The sequence below is a fragment of the Rhinopithecus bieti genome, unplaced genomic scaffold, assembly GCF_001698545.2.
Source record: "Rhinopithecus bieti isolate Rb0 unplaced genomic scaffold, ASM169854v2 scaffold_7724, whole genome shotgun sequence".
NCBI lineage: Eukaryota > Metazoa > Chordata > Mammalia > Primates > Cercopithecidae > Rhinopithecus > Rhinopithecus bieti.
The window spans coordinates 1,971,478-1,994,145 of NW_016805612.1; the positions used below are offsets into that span (position 1 = coordinate 1,971,478).

At 34.9% G+C, this 22,668-nt stretch overlaps 1 protein-coding gene across 1 annotated transcript in view; it reads right to left on the reverse strand.

Moving 5' to 3' along the window:
* Positions 1-1,542: 1,542 nt before the first annotated feature.
* LOC108530292 (transmembrane protease serine 11D) overlaps positions 1,543-22,668 on the reverse strand; it is a 58,898-nt gene continuing 37,772 nt past the window's right edge. Inside the window, exons 5-10 of the mRNA XM_017873096.1 lie at positions 18,799-18,956; positions 15,690-15,728; positions 13,830-14,007; positions 7,912-8,171; positions 6,334-6,476; positions 1,543-3,157 (exon numbers count right to left, since the gene is read on the reverse strand). Of these exons, the coding sequence (XP_017728585.1) occupies positions 2,996-3,157; positions 6,334-6,476; positions 7,912-8,171; positions 13,830-14,007; positions 15,690-15,728; positions 18,799-18,956 (940 nt within the window). The 3' untranslated portion in view covers positions 1,543-2,995. The remainder of the gene's footprint in view (positions 3,158-6,333; positions 6,477-7,911; positions 8,172-13,829; positions 14,008-15,689; positions 15,729-18,798; positions 18,957-22,668) is intronic.

The following is a 22,668-nucleotide window of genomic DNA, read 5'->3' on the forward strand; positions in this document are numbered from 1 at the left end:
AAGTATACATATGTAACAAACCTGCACGTTATGCACATGTACCCTAGAACTTGAAGTATAATAAAAATAAATAAAAAAAAAAAAAGAAAAAAGAAATGAAATGAAACACCAGAAATAGAGAAGGAAATAACCTGTTTCCCCTACAGAAGATCAATCAAACTGACTGTTTTGAGTTGAAAAGGACTAGGTTTGATATCTGGATTATGTAGACATGTAATAAATATAAAGGGAAAAATCTATTTTTGGTCTAATTGAACCATTTCATATTTAGCAAGTTAGAAAAAAAAAAAAAGAAAGTGAGTTGTGTAAACTGGAGCTTGTGAAGGATTTAGATTCATAATCTGAGAAGTTCTTAGTTTCCTTTTCCCTAACCACAGGGAAATTATCATGGTTTATGGCAAATTGCTGCTCTGAAAGGCTCAGTTTCGAATTTATTATAAATTAAATATATTTTTAATTAGTCTTCTATGACCTTCCCATTCTTTTATTGTCTGGTCAGAAATGTTGTACTCTTTATCATTTCATCCATTATGTTATATTGCATAATGTGTTTTTCAACATCACTATTCTCTGTATGTCTTACGAGCAAGTGTTATGTCTTATTTGTCTTTGTTTCATTGGTTAGCAGAGAACCTCAAACACAGTAGGATTCAATACATTTATTAAAGGAACAGTTTACTCTCTGTAATTAAGACGTCCAATTAGTGCAATAAGTAGTCAACTGTTTGCTCTAAACTTTCTTGAATAATTCTCTTTTCATTAGTTCTGTTCACTATTTTAAATTCAGGAGGATTCAGTTTTAGTACCAAATATTCACTTTGTTTGACACATTTTTTAATTGATTAGTATGTGTGCTTTTAAGAATTGATTAGTATGTATGCTGAACAGGATTTTCCCTGTTCAAAAACTCTTTCTACAACCGAATTAGGGTGCTAGAAAGTTTCTTCCAGAGCTCCCAGAATGACTTTTTAAGGACTAAAAGCATTTATAAATCACCACTCCTCTGTAACTACTCAAATTACTTTCATAAAGCCACACATAGGTGTCAGAAAAATTGAATTTATCAATACATAAAAAAAGCTCTTAAAATAAATGCTCCCCTAGTTTTCAAATATCTTTTCACAAAATATGCATATTTTGCTAAATAAGTTTTTATTGTTTTCAATAAATAATTGAATTTGCTCTATTTTCTGCTAAATAATCATCTCCTTTTCAATACATAAGAATAAACACACATATGTTTGCTATTATATGAGGGCAGCTGCGCACAGAAACACACGAACACACTCAAGCACAAAGAATCCCTCCCCTTGAGGTTTACTCTAAATTACCAGTTCAATGTTGTCTTCACAGGGTGCAGCTGAGGAGTGTGAAGCTGGACGCTTGCCTCAATTATAGCGCTTGATTACAAGGTAGCAGAAAGTGCCAGGCCTTTACTAGAGTATAGGTGGCAGTTATTTCATTGCAGAACCAATTAAATAAATGCTTTTGAATTGTCCTTCAAAAGTCATAACTTCCATAGATAATTAGGCAGGGAAATTATTTTAAAAGAATTTATTTGAAATAAAGTATAGCAAAGATTTCTTTGTACATTTCGCCAAGAGTTGGTTGCATTTTCAACTCCCCTTCCCTTAAAGTAGATGGCTTTAATGTAGGTATTTTCACAGTTTTACATCAGGAAATGCAAGAAGTTTTCAGCAAATGTATGGAGCAGTCCTGACGCCCAGATGTAGGGAGTTAGCTTCTAGAAGGAGGAAGCCCTGACGCGTAGATGATCATGCATAGGCAAGCTTTAGCTGCACTAGGAGCTCATAAAAACTCAGGAATATTAATGATTCAGACTACATAGATTTTTGTGCCATTACATTTTAGTGGATTTAATTTACATTATATTCTTTGGTGGGGGAGGCATGTATATGAGAAGGGGAGAGAGAAAGAGAAAATGAGAGAGGAAGAGTGAAAAAATTTTTTCTGTCTTCAAGATCATTCTGTTGATATTAAGCTTTTAAACTTTTCCTTTGCAAACCAACTCTTCCCCCTCTTTAAACTTTCAATTCATTATTTAGATTTAGCATTTGAAGACCATTTTACTCTCAAAAATATAACTGCCAGTGATAAGAAGTCTGTAGTGGGAAATTCTTCCTGACGATTAAATTTTCATTCTTAAAATATTATTATTTTGTTGTTAAAAGTACTATGTAGTTGTAAAGCACCTGAGAAGGTTGTGTAGGTATATTTCTTAACTTCTCTGTAAAGTAGATATAGCCTCTCCGTTATGTAGATGAAGGATATTTTTCATGGGTCATCATGAAAATATCTACAATTATTTGAGTCCCAGTTGAGGAGTGAACTATTTTAACTTTTGCCTTAAATAGCTGAAAATTATCCACTATTTCCTATGGGAGCGTGTTCTTACAGGATAATTAAGATTAGGTTATATATAGTACAACAGTTTCACATTTTTAATTTTAGGACTCATACTGACTATAAGATATTGAGTAACCAAATATTTTAAATACATATTATTTCTCTTGCCTCATACTGTTCTTTTTGTCCTGAATATTATTCCATCACTTTTTCCTTTGCATGTTTCCACACTTTGCTTGCTTCTCATCCTCAGTGAAACCCTCAGAGAAGACCCCTCTGACCCATTAGACCTGTGCAGATTCCTCTACTATACATGCTCAAGGTTCCTGTTTTTCTCACTACTAGTATTTAGCACAACTATAATGAAATTGTTCACTCTGTAATTAGTTTAGTGTGTTTTTTCTGTTACACAGCCACAGTACTATGCAACATTCATGTAGTTCTCTGGAGAAAATAGAAAACGTTTAATAATAAAGAAAGATTAAACAGTGTTTGTTAAATCATATTTATGTAACAAGTTGTTAAATTAGGACATTTCCAGTTTCTTTTTCGGTTGAAATGTAAAGCTTTGGAATTTAAGACAGGCACACCCGCATACAGACTTTGCAACAGGGATGCACTTGTTGCACTAGATCCCAGTTTGTTGCCTAATCCAGTCTCGGTAGGTTGTCACTCGGGTATACACTCCTGGCCTATCTGGCAGGCCACACTGATCTCCCCAGCTTACTATCCCCACAACAAACCAAAGCCGCCGTGAGTCTTCTTGTACTAGGGGGCCACCAGAGTCACCCTGTAAAAAAAACAGAATGACTTATTACTTAAGTGCAAAGACAAACCCAAAATATTAAGGAGTTTATTTCTATGGCAGTCGAGGAAGGAGTCACATCCATTATATGAATAAAGTCAGCCTATTTCCTTTTGAAATATTATACCAAGTCGTGGAAAAATCACTGAAATCCTCAAAGTACCCAAGTTGTTCCTTCAGCGAGTCTGAGAAGATAACAAATACATTTTTCAGATTTCCCTCAGTCACTGCGTGGTTGCCTCCTACTCATCCAGGCTTTCTCTCCTTCAGGAAAACTTCTCTGAGCAACCTTTTTCCTTCCCACTCTCACCCTTTCCAGCTTTGGGCTCAATTGTTCTTCATTGTGTCCTTACATCTTGTGTGTGTCTCTGTCACTGCTCTACTACTTTATAAAAGCACAGTTGTGCATTTGTGTGCCTATTTAGACTTAATCCCATTGGTCAGTTTTTTGTTTGTTTGTTTGTTTTGTTTTGTTTTTGATATAGCAGCTGCATGCCTCTGAAACATTCACTTGCATTTATTATATTTGTTCAATGTCTGTTTTCCCAGATATACTGTAAGGTCCAACAGGAAAGAAAACATACGTATTCTGTACACTGCTGAAACCGAAGCTTCTAGCCCTTAAGAGATGTTTGTTGAATGAATGAGTTCCTGGAAATCTGACTTATCTTCCTAACCTTAGCACACTGCATGGTGTCTGATGCATAGTATTTCATCAAAAAGTCTTCTTTTGGTGAAGAAATGTATATAGTCATAAGCAAAACACTCCTAATGAGATACTTACCACCCAGTCATAATAATGAACCAACAAACCAACAAACATTTGTGCACATAATAATCTAGTTGGGGAGACATATTGAGTGTCTTACATTCTGGGTTTAAATCCTCCACTTACAACCTATGTGACCGTTGATAAGCTGGTGAATAGCTCTCTGTACCTCTGTTTCCTCTTATAATGTTTGTATGAGTTTAAAACTCAAAGCACTTTGAGTACAGCTTAGCATATAGTATAGTCAGTACTAATAAAAGTCAGCTATTATTACCAAGTGTGCTTCTAAATTAGTCAGCTATTCATTGGCTGCTCTTAGTAGCTAGCTCACCCATACCTGTTTAATTACTGGTCTAGATGGGGAGAAGAGTCAGTGTGTGAAGTGCCAGTATGCATGGCAAAAACTTCATGAAGCTGGTTGTCACCTGCTTCTTTTATATGACATATGCATGCTTCAGTTAACCAGTTCTCCGTACTTTCTATTATTGTTTTTGTAGTGCTTTTTCTATAGTGAGAAATTATTTTGCATGATGTCTGACCAAATGTGGGCAAGTAAATGTTAAAGCAAGAGGGACTTGTAATTTTTCCATATCTAGCCAACTTCATTGCCTAACTGCAGACATTTGAATTTGTGTCCTCTCTTGTAGACCATAGGCTTGCTGAATGCAGGGATAGTATTGTTGTGCTAACATAATGTCTGGTGCATAGAAAGTAATTAATATAATTCCTTCGAATTAATGAACGTAAAAATGAACAAAAGAATGGATAAAACAAACAAGATCTTTTAAGTTCTTATGTAAAGTGCTGTGTTCTTTTTTTTTTTTTTTTGAAGTGTGAAATATGCATTATAGTATTTCAGTTAAAAATTAGTGAGCCGTAGAGTGGAATACACATGGACGGTATCATGATGAGTTATGGCTTGAACTGGGCTTGAAGGAAGAGAATAATTTGTATGCACCGAAGGACAGAAGGTAAGCGACATTATAAATGGAAAAATAATGAATAACACCCTTTTAAAACTCATGCTTATTTTTAAGTCTTAATTAATGCTCTCAGTAAGTCTGGAATTGTCATTGTGGAGGTGTGTTGCTTATTTGATTGGTGGATTCTTTGGAAAGCTATCATGAAACTTGAGAATTTGTTGTTTCAGGGCTAGTAGTAACAGAGAAACAGGAAGGAGAGCAAGAAGGATTTCCTACTGCAGAGACATCTCTACCAAAAGGAGATAAAGGACTGGGTAATTAACAGTATCTTGACAATTGAAAAACAAATCTCCACCTACACACAACTTACAGCTGATAAAAATGTTTCATTTTGGGAAAAGTGCTCATGCATTGGGGCTTTACGTAAAATGTGAGAACTACTTTTATCCACTTTTAAAGACCATGAGCACTAAATAGAAAAGTCAGTGACCTTTTGATGCGAAGAATAATTCTTATCCTTCTGTATACAATTCCCCCACAAAAACAGCAACAAGTTACACAAGTAAACAGATTGATTTTTTAAAACTCCAGGCTAAAAGAATATTCAATTTCTGACACTACCTGTTCCTGTTACTATATGGAGTTGGATTTCAGATATGTGAACAAAGCCTATTAAAAGATATAACTGCATCGATTATGTTTAGATAATTTAATTTAACATTTTAGAATTAAAACTTGATTTTAATCACTTTACAGTGAGAATTTCATATTTATTGTTTGTTTTTGTACATTTGTTTAAAAATTATGGGCTGGATCCAAATATAATATTTCTTTTCCTTTTCATTTGTACTGTTTCATTATTGTAGGAGCTTTTGTAACTTAAATTACTAGGATTTTGTATAAAGTTTCTGTCTTCAAGGTGTCCAAGAATTACTATTTATCTCTTAAAATTCATTTACTATATATATTAATTTTATAATATAGTGATTAATTTTTTATTTAATCCTTCATAGCAGTTAAAAGGTTGAGGTTAAAGTTATTAACACCAGTGACCATGGTCTACATTAACAACAGTGAAATAGATGAGATTTCTTTGTTGCTTAAAATGTGCCTGACATATTTAGTCTTCATTTAATTTTCTTAGTACGCAAAAGTTAGGTGCTATTATGATTATCCCCAGCTTTTAGATAAAGAGACTTGGTAATGGAGGTTAAGGAATTCAAATCGAGATCTTTCTGATTCTTGGCTTTGGATGGTTAACTACTCTGTAATGTGGCCTCTCAGAGTGAATGCTTTCATAATAGATAAACTTCATAAAAATTTTTATTTCTAAACTCTAGATTATAAATTTTAGAGGAACAGAACTGTGTATTGTAACTGTTACCTTTATGTCTATCACATTATCAGATACTAGGGAGTGCTCATACACTTCTTGGATGATGACATGGATCAGATTTTCTTGAGCTTACCTGACATGCATCCACTCCACCTTGAGGTACTCCAGCACACAGCATTCCAGACAAGATGGCTCCATTATAACTATATGGTGCATTACATACATCATTACTTATTATCCTGACCTGTCCTTGCCTTAGCTGTGAAACTGTGGGGCCTGTTTGGTATAAAAGCAGGAAAAAAATGGACTTCAAGATATGTACATTATTGACCCTATAATGAATTTGAGAAGAAATAAATGTACTCCAAACATTATTTCATATTTAACAATGAAGGCTCCTAAAGATTTACTTTGGAGTTTCTTTGCAGCAAATTCTCCGAGTAGATGAAGATAACCCCTTTCACAGATCAGTTTTTTTTTTTTTTTTTTTTTTTGCTTTAGCTTTGTGACACAGTGCCCCTTAAACCTTTAGAGAAAACAAATTTGCTACCTTAAAATTGGCTAAAAGAATTTAAATTATCCACTGACAGACTTTGGATTGGAAGATTACATATTGAATAACCTTTAACCTAGCAGCAAAAGAGAAACCAGCCTAGTTTCAAGGCTAAAGAACTAGTCTATTTTATATTGATGTACTCTCACAATGACACCACCAGTATTTCATGACTGGTGCAAATTTTATCTATTATACCAAATTACTTTGGGTCACAAGAACACAATAGAACATGTTCTAGAACTATTAAGGCTTTATATTACTCCTTGGAGAGACAATCTACAACATGGGTAAAAGCCCAGGGAAATTGTCAATGCTACCGTTCCACTCCTTCGCTGACACTCTTACTTTCTCTTTGGTTCTAGTAGCTCTTGTGCATTGTCCTCATTTTAGTTTCCTTTTTATGCATTCAATAAACAAATATAAACAATGCTTATGTTCACATCAAGTCTTTGCCATAGAGGCAGGATTTATTTTATCCTAGAATACTTTAAAGGGCAGTTAATACTTTAAGAATTATTAAGGCCTCATAGAATGTCTAATCTAAATACTCCCATTGCTTTGGGAGGCCAAGGCAGGAGGCTGACTTGAGGGCAGGAATTCGAAACCAGCCTGAGCAACATAGCAAGAATTTATTTCTAGAAAAAAAAAAAAAAAAAAGCTGGGTATGCTGGTACACACTTATTTATAGTCCCAGCTACTTGGGAGGCTGAAGCAAGAGGATTTCTTAAGACCAGAGTTTGAGGCTGCAGTAAGCCACGATTGTGCCACTGCACTGCAGTCTGAGAAAGTCTTTGTCTCTAAAAAACAAGCAAACAAACAAACAAAATCTTTCTTATTGTTTATAGGGAAGCTGTTTGAATCTTTTAGAATCTCCGTATTGTTAAATAACTCATGTTTCTTCATAACTTTGTTTTACATTTTCCTTTTACTATATTTGACGATTCTCCATAATTCCTGGGGCATTGCTTTGCTTTGCTAAGGAAACTCAGGGGTAGCCAGAGCTTGGGCTGAACAGAATATAGAATGATTCTGTCTGTAGAAGAATAGAAACACCTATTCCAGGTGTTTCCTAATTTAAAAAATTACATAATAGCAAATATAAGACATTTCTATTGTTAATTTTTTTTTCTGAGACACTTACCGACATATACTTACCAGAATACTCTTGAGCACCCCATCCTGTTACATAAGCAGTAGAGCCAAGTGGAATATTCTGGGTAGCGGCTGGGAGACACACACTATGGATGTCTCTGGTAAAGGTGACACTGTTCTCAAGTCTCACAAGTGCAATGTCATTTTCATGAGTTGCAGATATATAATTGTTATGAATTAAAATACTTCTTACTCTCATTCTTAGTCTAGGATTTGTTGTGGAAATACCAAAGGTGGCAATCCATTCACGAGGATTGGAGTTGCTAAAACATTATGAAAACATGTTATATGAGTAGGGAATTTGTGAACATTTCAGATATATAAATTTGTCTTAGCCATCCTGTACCACTATCCAGAAACTATTGGATCCACATCTCTTTGTTATATATTCCTGCATTATAAGCTGGCAAATGAGTTTAATTCTTCACTGGCAGAATACGTGGGCACTTGTCTAAAGAAATGGAGAAGATTTTAGAAAACGTATCTTGGGGTGATCTTGGTGTTTTTCTACTCCAATGAAGTTATGCTGATACTTTAATGATAAATAGCATAACACAAATATCTTTGATTTCTCTTTTGTCCATACCTCCCTTCCCATTTAAGCAACTAAGAAACCTGAAATAATAAACATTTTAGATTTAACTAATTTCTTTCAATTCCTATCTTTTCCTTTAGCCAGGAGCACCATTTAAATAGCAGTGATGACAAGGGGCATTCTTATTACTGGATGAATAATTTTTCTGCACTAAGTCTGATAATGGTTGAAGATCTTGGTGTGTGTGTGCATATATATACATATGTACATATGGGGTCTTCAAAAGTTCATGGAAAATGTATATTATAAACAAATTATACATGGATTTCAAAAATTTTTGCATGCAAATAGACTCATACTAACTTGTTATACTGAACAGGATCAGTTTGAGGCACTAAGAGGAGTAAGACATGAATTTGAAAAGAGCTCTTATCAAAGCAACATGAATGCTGCTAAAACTGAAGCAAAAAAACATCAAATTTATGATGAAACTGGAAGAATGGTGAAATTATTTATGCCTTACAAAAAGTTTATGGGGACAAAGTCTCCCCTAGTCATCAGTTTATGAATGGATAATCTGTTTTAAGAAAGAAAGAGATGTGGTTGAGGGTGAAGTCTGCAGCAACAGATCATCCACGTCAATTTGCTAGGACAAATTTCATCTTGTTCATGTCTAAATTAAAGAGGACCAACAATTAACAGTAAGAAACAATAGACAACACCATAGACATCTCAACTGGTTCAGCTTATACAATTCTGACTGAAAAACTAAAGTTGAGCAAACTTTCTACTTGATGGATACCAAAACTGTTTTGCCCAGATCGGCTGAACACAAGGTCAGAGCTTCCAGTAGAAATTTTAAACACTTCAGATCAAGATTCTGAAGTATTTCTTTGAAGAATTATAACAGAAGATGAAACATGGCTTTAGCAATACAATCTTGAAGACAAAGCACCATCAAAGCAATGACTACAAAGAGGTAGAAGTGGTCCAGTCAAAGCAAAACCAGACTAGTCAAGAACAAAAGTCATGACAACTGATTTTTGGGATGCTGAAGGCATTTTGCTTGTTGACCTTCTAAAGGGTCAATGAAAAATAACATCTTCTTCTTATGAGAGTAAGAAAGTTAGCCAAAGCTTTAGTAGAAAAAGTGTCCAGGAAAGCTCCACCAGAGTTCTTCGCCACCACAACCACGCTCATGCTCATTCCTCTCATCAAATAAGGTTAGTTTTATGAAAGTTTCAGTAAGAAATCACCAGGTATCCACCTTTCAGTCCTGATTTGACTCCTTCTGATTTATTTTGTTTCCTAATCTTAAAACAATCTTTAAAGGGCACCCATTTTCTTCAATAAGTACTGTAAAAGGTAATGTAAAAAAGACTGCATTGACATAGTTAAATTCTCTGGACCTTCAGTTCTTTAGGGATGGACTATATGGCTGGTATTACTGCTTACAAAAGTGTCTTGAACTTGATGGAGCTTATGTTGAGAAATAAAGTTTATAATTTTTTATTTTATCTTTTAATTTTATTTTCCATAAACTTATTGAACTCCCCTCATGTATATGTATATGTGTGTGTGTACAAGTATATGTGCATCTATATACATAGAGGAAGACAGAGATAGAACAGTAGCGTGAAAAAAAAGGGACATTACCTTTGTGACCTAGGAATAGGGACTTTTTGGCTAAACAACAAAACAAACTAAAAGTAAAAAAAGAATGAATTCTATTAAATCAGAATTAGATATACTGTATCTAAATTTACCAGATGAATGAAAAACCATGGGAAAAGATTGGTAATGTTTACTGTCTAAAATTTTTGTACAATATATTTTAAAAGTCTGTAAACCAGTAATAAATAAGCAGTAAAACCATTATAAAATAGGCAAAGAATATCAATGGCAGTTCATTGTAGGGGAGATCAAAACAGCTCTTAGATACATGAAAAGATACTCAAACTAGGAATCTGAGAAATTAAAATTATAAAAATGAGCATCTTATGTACATTTAAAAGACTGATAAGACTTAAACAAAAGAATAATACTAAATGTTGATGTGGAGGGAAATTGGACCTCTTTTGCATTACTGGTAAAGATTTAAGTGCCCAGAGAGTATTCTGGTGTATTAACAGCCTGCATGTGTGCTTCTGAAATTACTGGAGGTTTACAGAAAGATAAGCACAAATATTTTGTGTGTGCTCTTTGTGGCAATGGGAAGGTAGGTCATGCAACCTAATTGGATGAAGGAAATATGGTGACTGCATACCATGGGGTGCTATGCAGCAGTGCTTCAGATGAAAATTCCAAGGATTGAGTGAAAACGTTAAGAAACAATATTAGACTTTTACACAATGCTACTTATTTAAATTAAAGACATATACATACAAAAAAGCACTATAGGTTTTGTAGGTGCATGCATGTACCTTTAAGACATGTGTATTTCGAATATATTAGTATGAGGCATACGGGCAGAAGGAGGGCAGTGGAAGTGAACTCCAGGGATGACAGGAGGAAAAAAAATAAAATGAGAGAAATGCCTTGTACAGACTGATGAAAATAAGGATCTGTGATTTAGTGGGCTGATTAACTTAACATTGTTCCTAAGGGTTGAGTAAAAACAAAATGTAACCAAATAATACCAATTTAGGAGTTTTATGGAGATTAGATAGTGAAGTTAATACAGAAAATAAAAACTCTATGACCTGAAATACTTTTATAAGACACAGTAGTTTGTGTAAGAGTGAACCTGAGTTTAAAATTTTGAAGAAAAAACATTAGAAAACAAACCCATGATTGTTTTTATATTCAACTTCCTTTGCTCAGAGTCTTTACTCCGAGTGAAGGTTCTGAAGAGACTCTTCTTTCTTTCCTTCCTTTTCTCTCTTCCCTCCCTCTCTTCCTCCCACTTATTTATTTTCTTCCTTTTCTTCTTTCCAGCTAGTGAATTAGAGCATTGTTTTGGAACCAGTCACGTTTATATTTAAATCTTGGCTATGCCACATATTAAAAGTATTATTTATGACAAGTTAATTAATAGCTCTGAGGTTTATTTACATATAAAATGTGATTGGTGATACCTTCTCACACGATTGTTAAGTATTAATGAGAAATGTATTATGTCAAGTATAGTGTTTGGCACAAAGTGAACTTTCATGAAGGTAGCTATTATTTTCATTAATTATAGTTCAACAAGCCATTGTTAAGTGTCTACTTTGTATAAGGAATAATATGAGTGTCCAGGAATAAAAATAAAAGTAATTATGATCTCTTTCCTTGAGGAACTCCACACTAGTGAAGGAAACTGGCAAGAGGTAAGTCAAATATCACAAATCATAAGGACAACTGTTAAAGGCAGATAAACAAATTTCTGTGGAACTCAATGTAGAGGAAAGAGAATATCAGGGAAAGCTACATAGAAGAGGTGATAATTCGATAATCCTCTATGATAAGATCTCATCACTTCTATGTACTTTGATGTAAGGCTGGTCGTGCCCCAAACAAATGCTCACTGATGGTTCTCAGTGACAATCAGCTCTTTAGGGAGGGGCCCAATACAAGGTTCACGGTGTTTGTTAGCTTTAGTGGATCAATCATGGTAATGAATAGAAGGACGTGGGGTGGCAAAATTCAAAGTTCCATGGATTCCTTTGGTAATCATTGGTGATGTTTATAACTGTGGCTTTCATTATAGTGATATCATTTACTTAGTTTTTGGTGGTTGGGCCTGAATAGGGCTTAGAATCCAGTAAGGTTTCTATTCCATTCTTGGTTATGCTAAGTGCCTGATAAGTCCAGGTATTTGAATTCCTGGTTCCCACATTCAAGAGTATGATTGAAATCAATGCGTGCCATTTCTGCTTTTTGGCCTTTCAAGTGGCAATGAAGATTGAAATGTTTTGTGAATTTTATCTCTTGGGTTATTTGGGATGTAGTAATAAATTTGCCAATCTATATCAGAAAACTGGTAATTCTGGAAGTATCTTTTGAAATTTCAAATGTGTTCACTGCATATAAAAATATTAAGTTATACAATTACTATAAGAAAAATTCACAATAATTTGGGATTTCCTAAAACTTTAGTTCAGAAATGACCCTAGTCTTTTAAACCTTTATTCCTTCTAAATTTAACAAATACTTTTGTAACAGGCACTGTACCATGAAGTAGTGCCTATAAATCTGAAAAAGACTACTTAGAAATTATCAAAAATTTCATAAAATTCAAATAGAGATTTGGGAAATATATAAACATTCCAAGGATAAGCAGATTGAGCAGATACTCATAGGTAGGGAAATGTAGTAAGAGTCCAGGGCAAGAGAACAATGCTGTTTATCTGAAGCTCAAGGTACATGCTTTGAGAAATAAGACTGGATTGATCTGGCTATATAAGGCTTTGTGTGTGTGATAAGGAAGTCTAATTTAGAGTAAGAGTCTGAGAAGAAAATTGATATGGTCACGGGCACACGAGTTCAAATCTCCATTATTTTTCTGGGTGAACTTTTTGAGTTAAGTTCCCAACAACTGTTGTGGTCTATGATGCCCCAGTAACAAGGCAGGTTTGAAACAAATAGATTTTAGTTATGCTGAAGTCTAAAATCCTTCTTTTATGAGCAATGTGAACTTTTCTTTTTACCAATAGGGTAAGTTTATGCAACCTACTCTCCACTGGCAGCATATCACCCTAGTGTTGGCAATAGTTTAGTCACCTCAATTAAGAATTCTTATAAGTTGCCTTTTTAAAAAAAATTTATTTATGCTACTCATTGTAATTGATCATTGTTTTTGTGCATTCTAATTCCAACATTAGAGTGTAAGCTCTTTGAAGGCAGAGGCAATACTTTGTTTATACTAGTAGCTTCTACAATATATAACACTGTGCTCATACTAGATACTTGATAATCTTTATGAATGAATAAATTAATGGCATGGGGTGGTCTCTAGGTTAGCCATCAGCTTCTATGATATAATGTGCAAATCTTCCACAACAATTCATTTTGCTAACATTTAACATACGTTTACATTAGTGTACTCAATGCTACCAGTAACACTAAGTCACGGATAACAGTGTTGTCCCTTAATTTAGAAAAAAAAACAAAGCTTATGGAGATTTAGTAAATTTCTTAAGCTTTTATAGCTAGGATTTAAAAAACATTCTGACATATAAATTTTTGTTCTTTACTGTGCTCATATACTATTACCTGAAACAGAGAAATAGCACTAAATTAGCATGCTAAAGGGGAAAAATGCTTTTCCTCTCATGAATAGGAAGAAAATTCTTATTGATTTTTTTGTACTGAATTATTTCTAGCTCAATTCAATCCTAGGGTGCAGTCTTCATGGCCTGTCTATTCTAATTGTTCCCAGATGGGTAGGTAGTGGTGTTCTCACCTTCTGAAGCAGTGAGCTGCTGTCAGGATCCACGTGTTACTGATCAGGCTGCCTCCACAGTGGTGGGCATTATTGACCCGTAGACTGACTTGCCACGGCCAGCTTCCCTCCGCAGCCTCAGTGCCTCCAATGATTCTCTGCTCAGACAATGTTATTAGGTCTGGACCGGCCCCACATTCTAATGAGAAAAGGGCATTCATGTGCTGGGAAGGTCATGATTCCTTTACATTTGGAAGAAACTGAAGAGTTCTTCCATAATTTATGACTTTTATGCCTTATACATTCTTCCTCAGGACATGCTGGACTTTCCAAAAAGCATGATCAATGTATTTTTACAATTCATTTGTGACTACTGTTGCTTATAGATGGCATTTTGGAGAATATTTCTGAATTTAGTTGGCATATGGGCTTCAAATTTTGGGCAGTTTCAGAGTTCCCTGGAATTCTCCATGAGTTGAGGTTAAGAGAGATCATTATTGAATGTGCCAGCTCAGGCCACAGACTCCTGGGAAATTTCCTTTTTCTCAATAGTCTTGCTATGCTCAGTGTGCTTTGTGGACCTGCAGCATGGGCATCCCCTGGAAACTTATTAGAAGTGCTGATTCTCAGAACCACATCATGGGACAAATCTAAAGCTGTGTTTTGATGTGAGGTTCATGCACACACTGAAGTTGGAGGAAAACTTGTCTCATCCAAAAGACTCCTTAGTGACTGCAGTTCATCTTGTAGAATCCAGTCCAAGACTGATGCTGTATTACCAAACATTCCCTCAAAAAGGAGCTACTATACCACAGAATATTCTTGAGGGTGACAGAGGGTTTCATTTAAATAAGGTTTATTTAAATGTTTTCAAAGAGCCTGTGACCACTCTACTGGCCAGAGCTGAAATGGTAGGCTGATCACCCGATTCCTCTTAACTCCCATTCCCATGATTTTCTTCTCTTTTGTGGTGTATTACTCAGAAATTAATGGTAAATTGCACAACTATTGCTGGGTTGGCTCTTAAGTAGTGCCCTGCTTTAATAGCACAACCACCTAAAGGCTTTTTTTCCTAGCAAATTTCCTGGATAAAGGAGGACCAGGCTTTCATGAAGATATACATATGTTCCTTTGTGGCATCTCCCAAACAAATATCCTAGTAAATTGTTTATCACAGTTTCATTAACAATAAGCATGAATTAAATATGTAGTGAAGCTGAAAAACACTGATGGGACTAGCATCACTTTGTAAAATCACTTAAGTACCTAAGATAGGCCAGCTACCAGTTACATTGAACTCATTTTTAACTGCATTTTTTTGGTCAGAGAAGTAAGTTGCTGTTTTCTAGGGATTGCATTTCTGCTATCCTAGCCTGAGAATACATAGGATGATGTTGAAAAGTAGTGACTTTTCCTTCAGGTTATAGACCCAAAGCTGAGAAGACCTCTCATAATTCTTTTTTATTATATTTTGTGATTAACCTGAATTCACAACAAAGCAAGCTACTCTGGTGTTTAGGAGAAGCTACATAAATGGTGTCATCAAACATAATTTGTAAGTCTGCAGAAATGCCACTTTAGAACCAGGGCAGTAAAAGCTTCTCAAAGCTGCCAAGGAAATTTTCATGAGGCCAATTTTGAGTACAGAGTGGGTAGTCCTCCACTACAACTTCTTCCTTTTCTAAAAGGAAGGGGAAACCTAAAGTCCATTGCATGGGGCACTTGGGATCAGCACTGTCTTGTTTCAACACCACCTGAGTGATCTAAGATCAAAGACATCAACTTGATAGACACTGCCCTGGCCAAAAGTACACAAAAGACTTGCACTTTTACTCTTTATGATTTGGCAAATTATAATTACAAAATAATTTAAAAACTTACCATTAATAAGCCAATTTGCTGCAGCCTGGTCAGTAAGTGCTAGAATTTAAAAATGAGAATAAGATAAATACAGTAAAGGCTGTAGATCATTTCACCATAATTTCTTAAAGTACAGTACTCAGACAACAAGAAGCAGAATTACTTGTTGTAGGGGGGGAGTCCTCTAAAATGCAGATTCCTAGGCTCCCTTTCAGACCTGCTGAAACAATCTCTAACTCATGGGCCCTACAAATCTCTTTGTTTACAACCTTTTCCCAATTTGTTGTTATGCATACTAAAGTTTGTACTTTAATTTCTCATTAAATACTTAGTAGGTATCTCTTCTTTCAAGGTACTCAATTTATATGGGAAAACAGAAACATAAACAAGTCATTGAGATGCAATGTGATAAATGCTATAAGGGAAGTTAATTTATCATGTACTTAAATATATGTATATTACTCTAATGATACCATTCTATAATAAGTGCTGCAGATTTAACTGTGAGCAAAATATAGAGGACTTGCCCTCATATAATTTACAGATAGAAATTAATCAAGCAATCATTCAAACGAATGTAAGTGCAAAGTAGAGAAAAGAAAAAAGAGAATAATTAATATAAATTATATGGAGGAGATAACATTTGAGCTAGAGGAAATAGCATCTGCACTGTATTTTGAAGATCTGAAAGGAATTTTTCAGGCACACAAGAGGACAAAAGAGATTTCAGATGGAAGGTATAGTGGGCACAAATGCTTGGAGGTGTAAGATGTTTGTGGACCAATAAAGTAAGGAGAGCTAGAGCATGTGTTGTGTTGTGTTTAGGGAAATAGAGGGTGAGCCTGGAAAGGAAAATATGTCAGTATCAGATGGTAAAGGTCTGTCTATTTCAATTTAAGAACGGCATACAAGACCGTTTTCTCTGCATGTCCAACACCCATATCAAATGCATTGTGACCCAGTTTTATCCAAAATTTGCCATTTTTTCTTTCCTTTTAGTAAAATGACACCACTTCCAAAATCTGAAACTGTCTCAAACTCCTCCTTTCTCATCATTTCCACGTCTTATAATCTTCAGATTCTGTACCTCTGTCCTCTATGTTTTGAATTATTCTCTCCTCTTCATTCCTTTTGCTACTACTTTAGTTCATGCTTTCATCATTTGACATCAGTACGGTTACAACAATTTTCTAACTGAATTCCACCACTTTTGCTCCTTTTCAGTTTATGCACCTCTACCTTACCAGACTGATCCTTTCTAAAAAATGTTATGTTAGATTATATCCTTCCTTGATTGTAATTTTTAATTGAGAAACCCATCATTTTTATTTCCTGCAAGATAAATTAAAACTTTTCAAGACAGGTTTCCATGCTCTCTCAAACCGATTTATCCAAAGTTATTTCCCACTAAAAGTTTCACAAGGTTTGGGTATCATATTTGTTTTGCAAGCTTCAGTGGAGCCAAATCATACTTTTGGAGAGAGAACATTTTAAAAAGCTGGCCATTCTTAATTTTTTGAACAAAACAGACTTAGTTTGAATCCTGACTGCCTCATATACTGACTGTGTCAGCCTGGGCAATTTATCTCTTCTAAGGGGGACAATAAAACTATCTATGGGATATGGTTGTTGTAAGGATTAATCAAGAAAAAAATTCATATAAGGCATTAAAACCATGCCTAAAAATAGTAAGTTCTCATTAAATAAGTGTTTTGATGATGATGATGTGAATGATGAACACTAATCAATCTTTCCAGCAGGCCCCTTTCTTCATTGTTCTGTCAAAGCATCACGTTCGGTACAGAGTATTTTCCTTTTTCACGCTTTCCTTCTCTGGCAATTTTCTTTCTCTCATCTCAAAATATGTAAATCCTACCCATATTTCAAAGTCAAAGTCCATTCTCCTTCATGAAACTTTTGCTAGATATCCTAAGCACACTGGTCTCTTTCTTCCCTAGATTCCTGCAGTGGTCACTGCCTGGGCCTCACACTGGGCCCTTGATCGTATTCTATTTTGATTGTCAACACTCTTGTGTTGGAATATCTTTCCCTTCAACTAGATTATGGGCTCTGGAGGTGGAAACTGCTGTTATGTTACCATTGTATCACCATACTGTCTAGTATAATGCTAAATAAATAAACACTCAGGAAGTGCATTCATGAGAATTCCTTAATGTGTGGAAGCAGAGGTAATATTCAACTACCTAACAAACTGCAGTGCATGAGCATCAGCCAGTCATAAAAGATGCAATCAGGCTATGGAGTTGGAGCAGTGTCTTAGAGTTCTTTGCTTTGCTAAGCATAACTCTTCAGCTGCAGGGGCAGTGGATTTGAAGCATCTCGGAAGACAACTTTGTGGGCCTGATGCAGTAATTGTTTACTAACAAATAGGAAAGCATTTCAATATTTAACAGTTAGTACATCTGTAACTGGTACCTACCAGTCTAGTGTGGGAATCATCAAAATCCTTTTAATCTTGAGCTCATAGTGAAGAAATCATAACTTACTAAACTAGCAGAACGTGACCAACTTGGAGGAATGTCCTTAAATTCTATGCATATATTATTTCTTTTATTTCAGTCATGCAAGAATTATTTATTGAATATGTGTTATATGATGGAGACTAGGTGGTAGGAGGGTAGTAGGATGAAGAAGTTTGACTGGTTCTTTTTTTCAGGACGATTATAGTGTAGGATGAAGCCAAACAATACAAAAATTACACAAATAACTTTGTAATTTCAATTGTGATAAATGTTACAAAGAAAAATGAAGAAGCCTCTGAGGTGGATCATTAATTAAATAGTTCTCTGACCTTGAGCATCTATGTACCCCTCCTATGTCATATCCACAAATGACATCTGACAGTAACATCACTCATAAGGAATGTTGCAGGGATAATTAATGATAATTTTTAGCAAATAAAATTTACTATATAAATGCCAAATGATTCTTTAAATCTTAGAATGTTTTACGTTAGAGAGCTATGTGGCGTATTTAGCTTTTTAATGTATTGTTTTCATAGTTTAGTTTCAAAGAAAGAAAAGTTAGCCTCTCAATTAAAATGTGAATTTGAATTGGTAAACTTGAGGGATATGGTGAAATAAAATTGTTTATGAAAAATTACACTTACATGTTATCTCAGTTGAAGAGTTTATTTCCAGATTTCCAGAGTTATTTAGCATTTGTTGTAAAACAGACTCAATTCTGCTTTTCATTGATGCTCCATTGTTATTTCTAGTGAATCGAAATTTCATGACAATATCCGCTCTCACACCACTACCATCTTGACTGTAAATCATAAAGATATTTTAAAAAACAAATAACATGACACTTTTTCACCATCCTGTTTGTATACTCTTCTTGATTAAACCCCTTTAAAGCATTCATTTGTGGAATTTAACTTTAGCTAGATCTCTGTAACAGTGTTTGTATACATAATACTGTATCACGATGCTATCTCACAAATTTGATTTCAATGCACAGAACATTGTACTCACTATAGAGAGCTGATTTTGAAGTTATAATGCCAGAATTTTACAGTGTAACTTTGGATAAGTTATGTAAGTTTCTTGATCTTTCTATATCTAAGTCTCTTCACATGTAAAATGGGTTATGAAGATTAGATGAATCACTATATGCAAAACTTCGAAGAAGAGTCAATAATATACAGTAAGTGTACTATAAATATTAGCTATTCTTAGACTTCTCCAATGTTATTAAAATTAATCTCCTTAAACAAATTCATAAAGTGATGAGATTCTAAATTTGTGTGAGAGACTCAATTTCTTGGTACCTGGACCATTCATCTGGCTACAAAAGCAAATTTTAACTTTTGTCATATATTAAGATTTCATCAATCATTTTAATTAACGATAAATATTCCTCACAATAAACCTTGGTGACTTGATTAAATATTCTGATTATCTAAAGCCTCAGTAATTTCTATTTTCTTCCATGAAAATTACCTCATAAACCAGTTTCTCTACCTAACATTGGCTATCTTCTCTTCTGAAAAAGTACGTTAAAGATATTTGGCTTTGGGGCCCTCATTTTCTCTCTCGGCTTCCTCCTCTCACCTCAATGACCAGCTGTAACTTAATATTCATTCCAGATACTAATCTAATATTTATTTTAAAAAATGTTGATAAACAAGTTCTTGTGCTAGGCACTATTCTAAGCTTCAGAAATTAGCTGTGACCAAGATTCACAGTTGCCATATGGGTCTTGCAGTTTAGATGTAGAAACAGGCACTGAACAAATAATTACCACCGTCATGTCTAGCAACATGGAAGCCTAAATAATTTTAGAAAACACTTTCTGTATAACACAAATAGAAATGATAGATAATATATAATAAATTCCATTTCAAGTGCAAAACTGGGCTCACAGAAAAGTAAGGAAAATCCTGGAAGACCAAAAATAAAGAAGAATATGAATAGTATGTGGTAAGACTAGAATATTCCACAGGCTTATGTTTAGCATTTACATAGAGGCTGGAGATGGGACCTTGGGCTAGTGCAAAATAGGAAGCTGAACTTGAGGTTTTAGAATAAGGCCAGGAGTCTCGAACTAAACCCCACAAACAGCATGAACTAGAATGAAAAAATATGCTCATCATCTCATAAAAAAATAAATTTATCTGTTTCCAAGATCCAGCTTTAAATTAAGAAAAAAAAAAAGAAGTATCACCTGAAAATTCATAATCATGGGCCTGGCTGCATGATGTCTGAATCTTCCTTAATACTACCTGAATACTCCCAGAACCTTTAAACTAAGAAATTAACAACAACAACAAAATCCATGTGCTGCTGATTCCTCTAGAATGTCTGACAGATGTAACTGCTCTGGAGGTAGATGTGTTAAGTCTAGGTTGTACAGGGTCCCAAGTGAGATTAAATTTAAGCATACAATTTCAATGGTAAACAACACATCATGAGGAGTGTATTAGTATTTTCTCATGGAGCTATAAATAACTGCCCAAGACTGGGTAATTTATAAAGAAAAGAGGTCCCCATGGCTGGGGAGACCTAAGGAAATTTACAATCATTGCAGAAGGAGAAGCAAACCCATCTTTCTTACATGGTGACAGGAAAGAGAAGAACAGAGCAAAGGGGAGAAAAGTCCCTACAATCTAATCACGTCCCACAAGGTCCCTTCCATGACATGTGGGTATTATGGGAACCAGAGTTCAAGATGAGATTTTGGTAGGGGCACAGCCAAACCATACCAAGGTGGAATCAAAATAACAAAAGATTATCCTCAAAACTTCACATAACAGAATCAACAGACAAGTGATTATATTTGAAGTGACAAATGACATAAAAGATGGAATCATAAAAATGAGATTAAGTAGAAAACATTATTTTTAAAAGGTCACCTAGTATCTGATAACACAACAGAGTGACTATGGCCAATAATAATTTAATTATACATTTAAAAATAACTAAAAGAATATAACTGGATTATTTGTAACACAAAGAATAAATGCTTGAGGGAATGGATACCCCATTTACACAATGTGATTTTTATGCATTGTTTGCTTATACCAAAACATCTCATGTACCAGATAAATACATACAACTACTAGGTACCCACAAAAATTAAAATAAGAAATGTTTTTAAAAGACCAGGCAGATTCTCAAAAGAAACAAATAGAACTTTCAGATAGGAAATCATACTCATTGAAATTGAAAACGCAATAAATGGGTTACACAGAATACAAGTCAAAGTTGAAGAGAAATTCGTTATCTAAAAGAGATAAAGAAATTACACAGAATCTAACATAGATAAAAGATAAAATAGAGGTTGAGAGACATGGTAAAGTTCCATGTAAAGCAATGCTAAAAAGGAGCCCAGAAAAAAATAAAGAAGCAGTCAAACTGGAAGAGATCATGAGAATTATCCACGTGATGGTACCAAGTAGATGGCTGCATATATTCATGTCTAAAGAAAAAAGAGGACTGGCCTAGAGATATAACTTTGAGAGCACTCAGCATATGGGTGGCAGTGAAGGTCAATGAAAGGAGAGAGTGTGACCTGAGAAGATGAGAGGCCTAGAGCACAGCCTGACGTTCAGCAACATATAAGGAATATACAAAGAAGTAAGACCTAGTAAAGGAAACCAAGAAGGAATAGCTAGGGAGATAAGGGGAAAATCAGAGTGTACAAGGCCATACAAACCAAGGGATAGTTCTATTTCAAGGAGTGACAAGCCAACAGGACGAAATACTGTTGAGAGGTCCAAGAATAGGACTGATGTGGTTTCTTTGGATTTTGTTATTTGGATGTCATTGTTGAATTGGCAAGAGCAGTTTATATTTTGTGATGGTATTGAAGCCATGTTGCAGAGGATTGAGTGATAAGTAGGAAGTGACCGAAAAGAGAGAAAATGCAGAAGGCTCATGTAGTCCTACAGGTTTTCAGGGCTTACTTACTTTTGAGCATTAGTGGCTGATACAGATACTCACAAGAAAGTACTACGTGAATGTGCACTGAATTGACTGAGAGGTGTTTTGGAAAATTTCCTTCTCATGGACTCTTCTTACCCCTTTAACTCCTCATCAAAACTTACCTGACCAGACATGTGTGCTCCAGATGCTTACTAGGTGACTCTCCAGAGAGTAAGAATTAATTTTCTTGTGATGCTAGTATTTGAAAAAGAATTGGTATAATTCCTCTTCTGCCAAAGAACTATTGCATATTACTTAAAGGCTAGAGCAATGTGGTCATTTGAGTCATTTACAGGAGAGTCAGTAAAGGTGACTATTTCAGTTGGAAAGGCCGGTTTTATCACATCATATTTAACTAAGGCAGGAATGGCAAATAACTAGTATGCATGCTGCTACTCCTCCTATTATTAATTCATGACAAACACGCCTTGGATTTGGCCATAATACCCTTTCATTATAGCACGTCAGGCAGATAAAACCAAAAAACCACTTTTGATGATGGTCATAGTGTCTTGATCTTGGATGGATACACCCAAGCCACAGCATTGTAC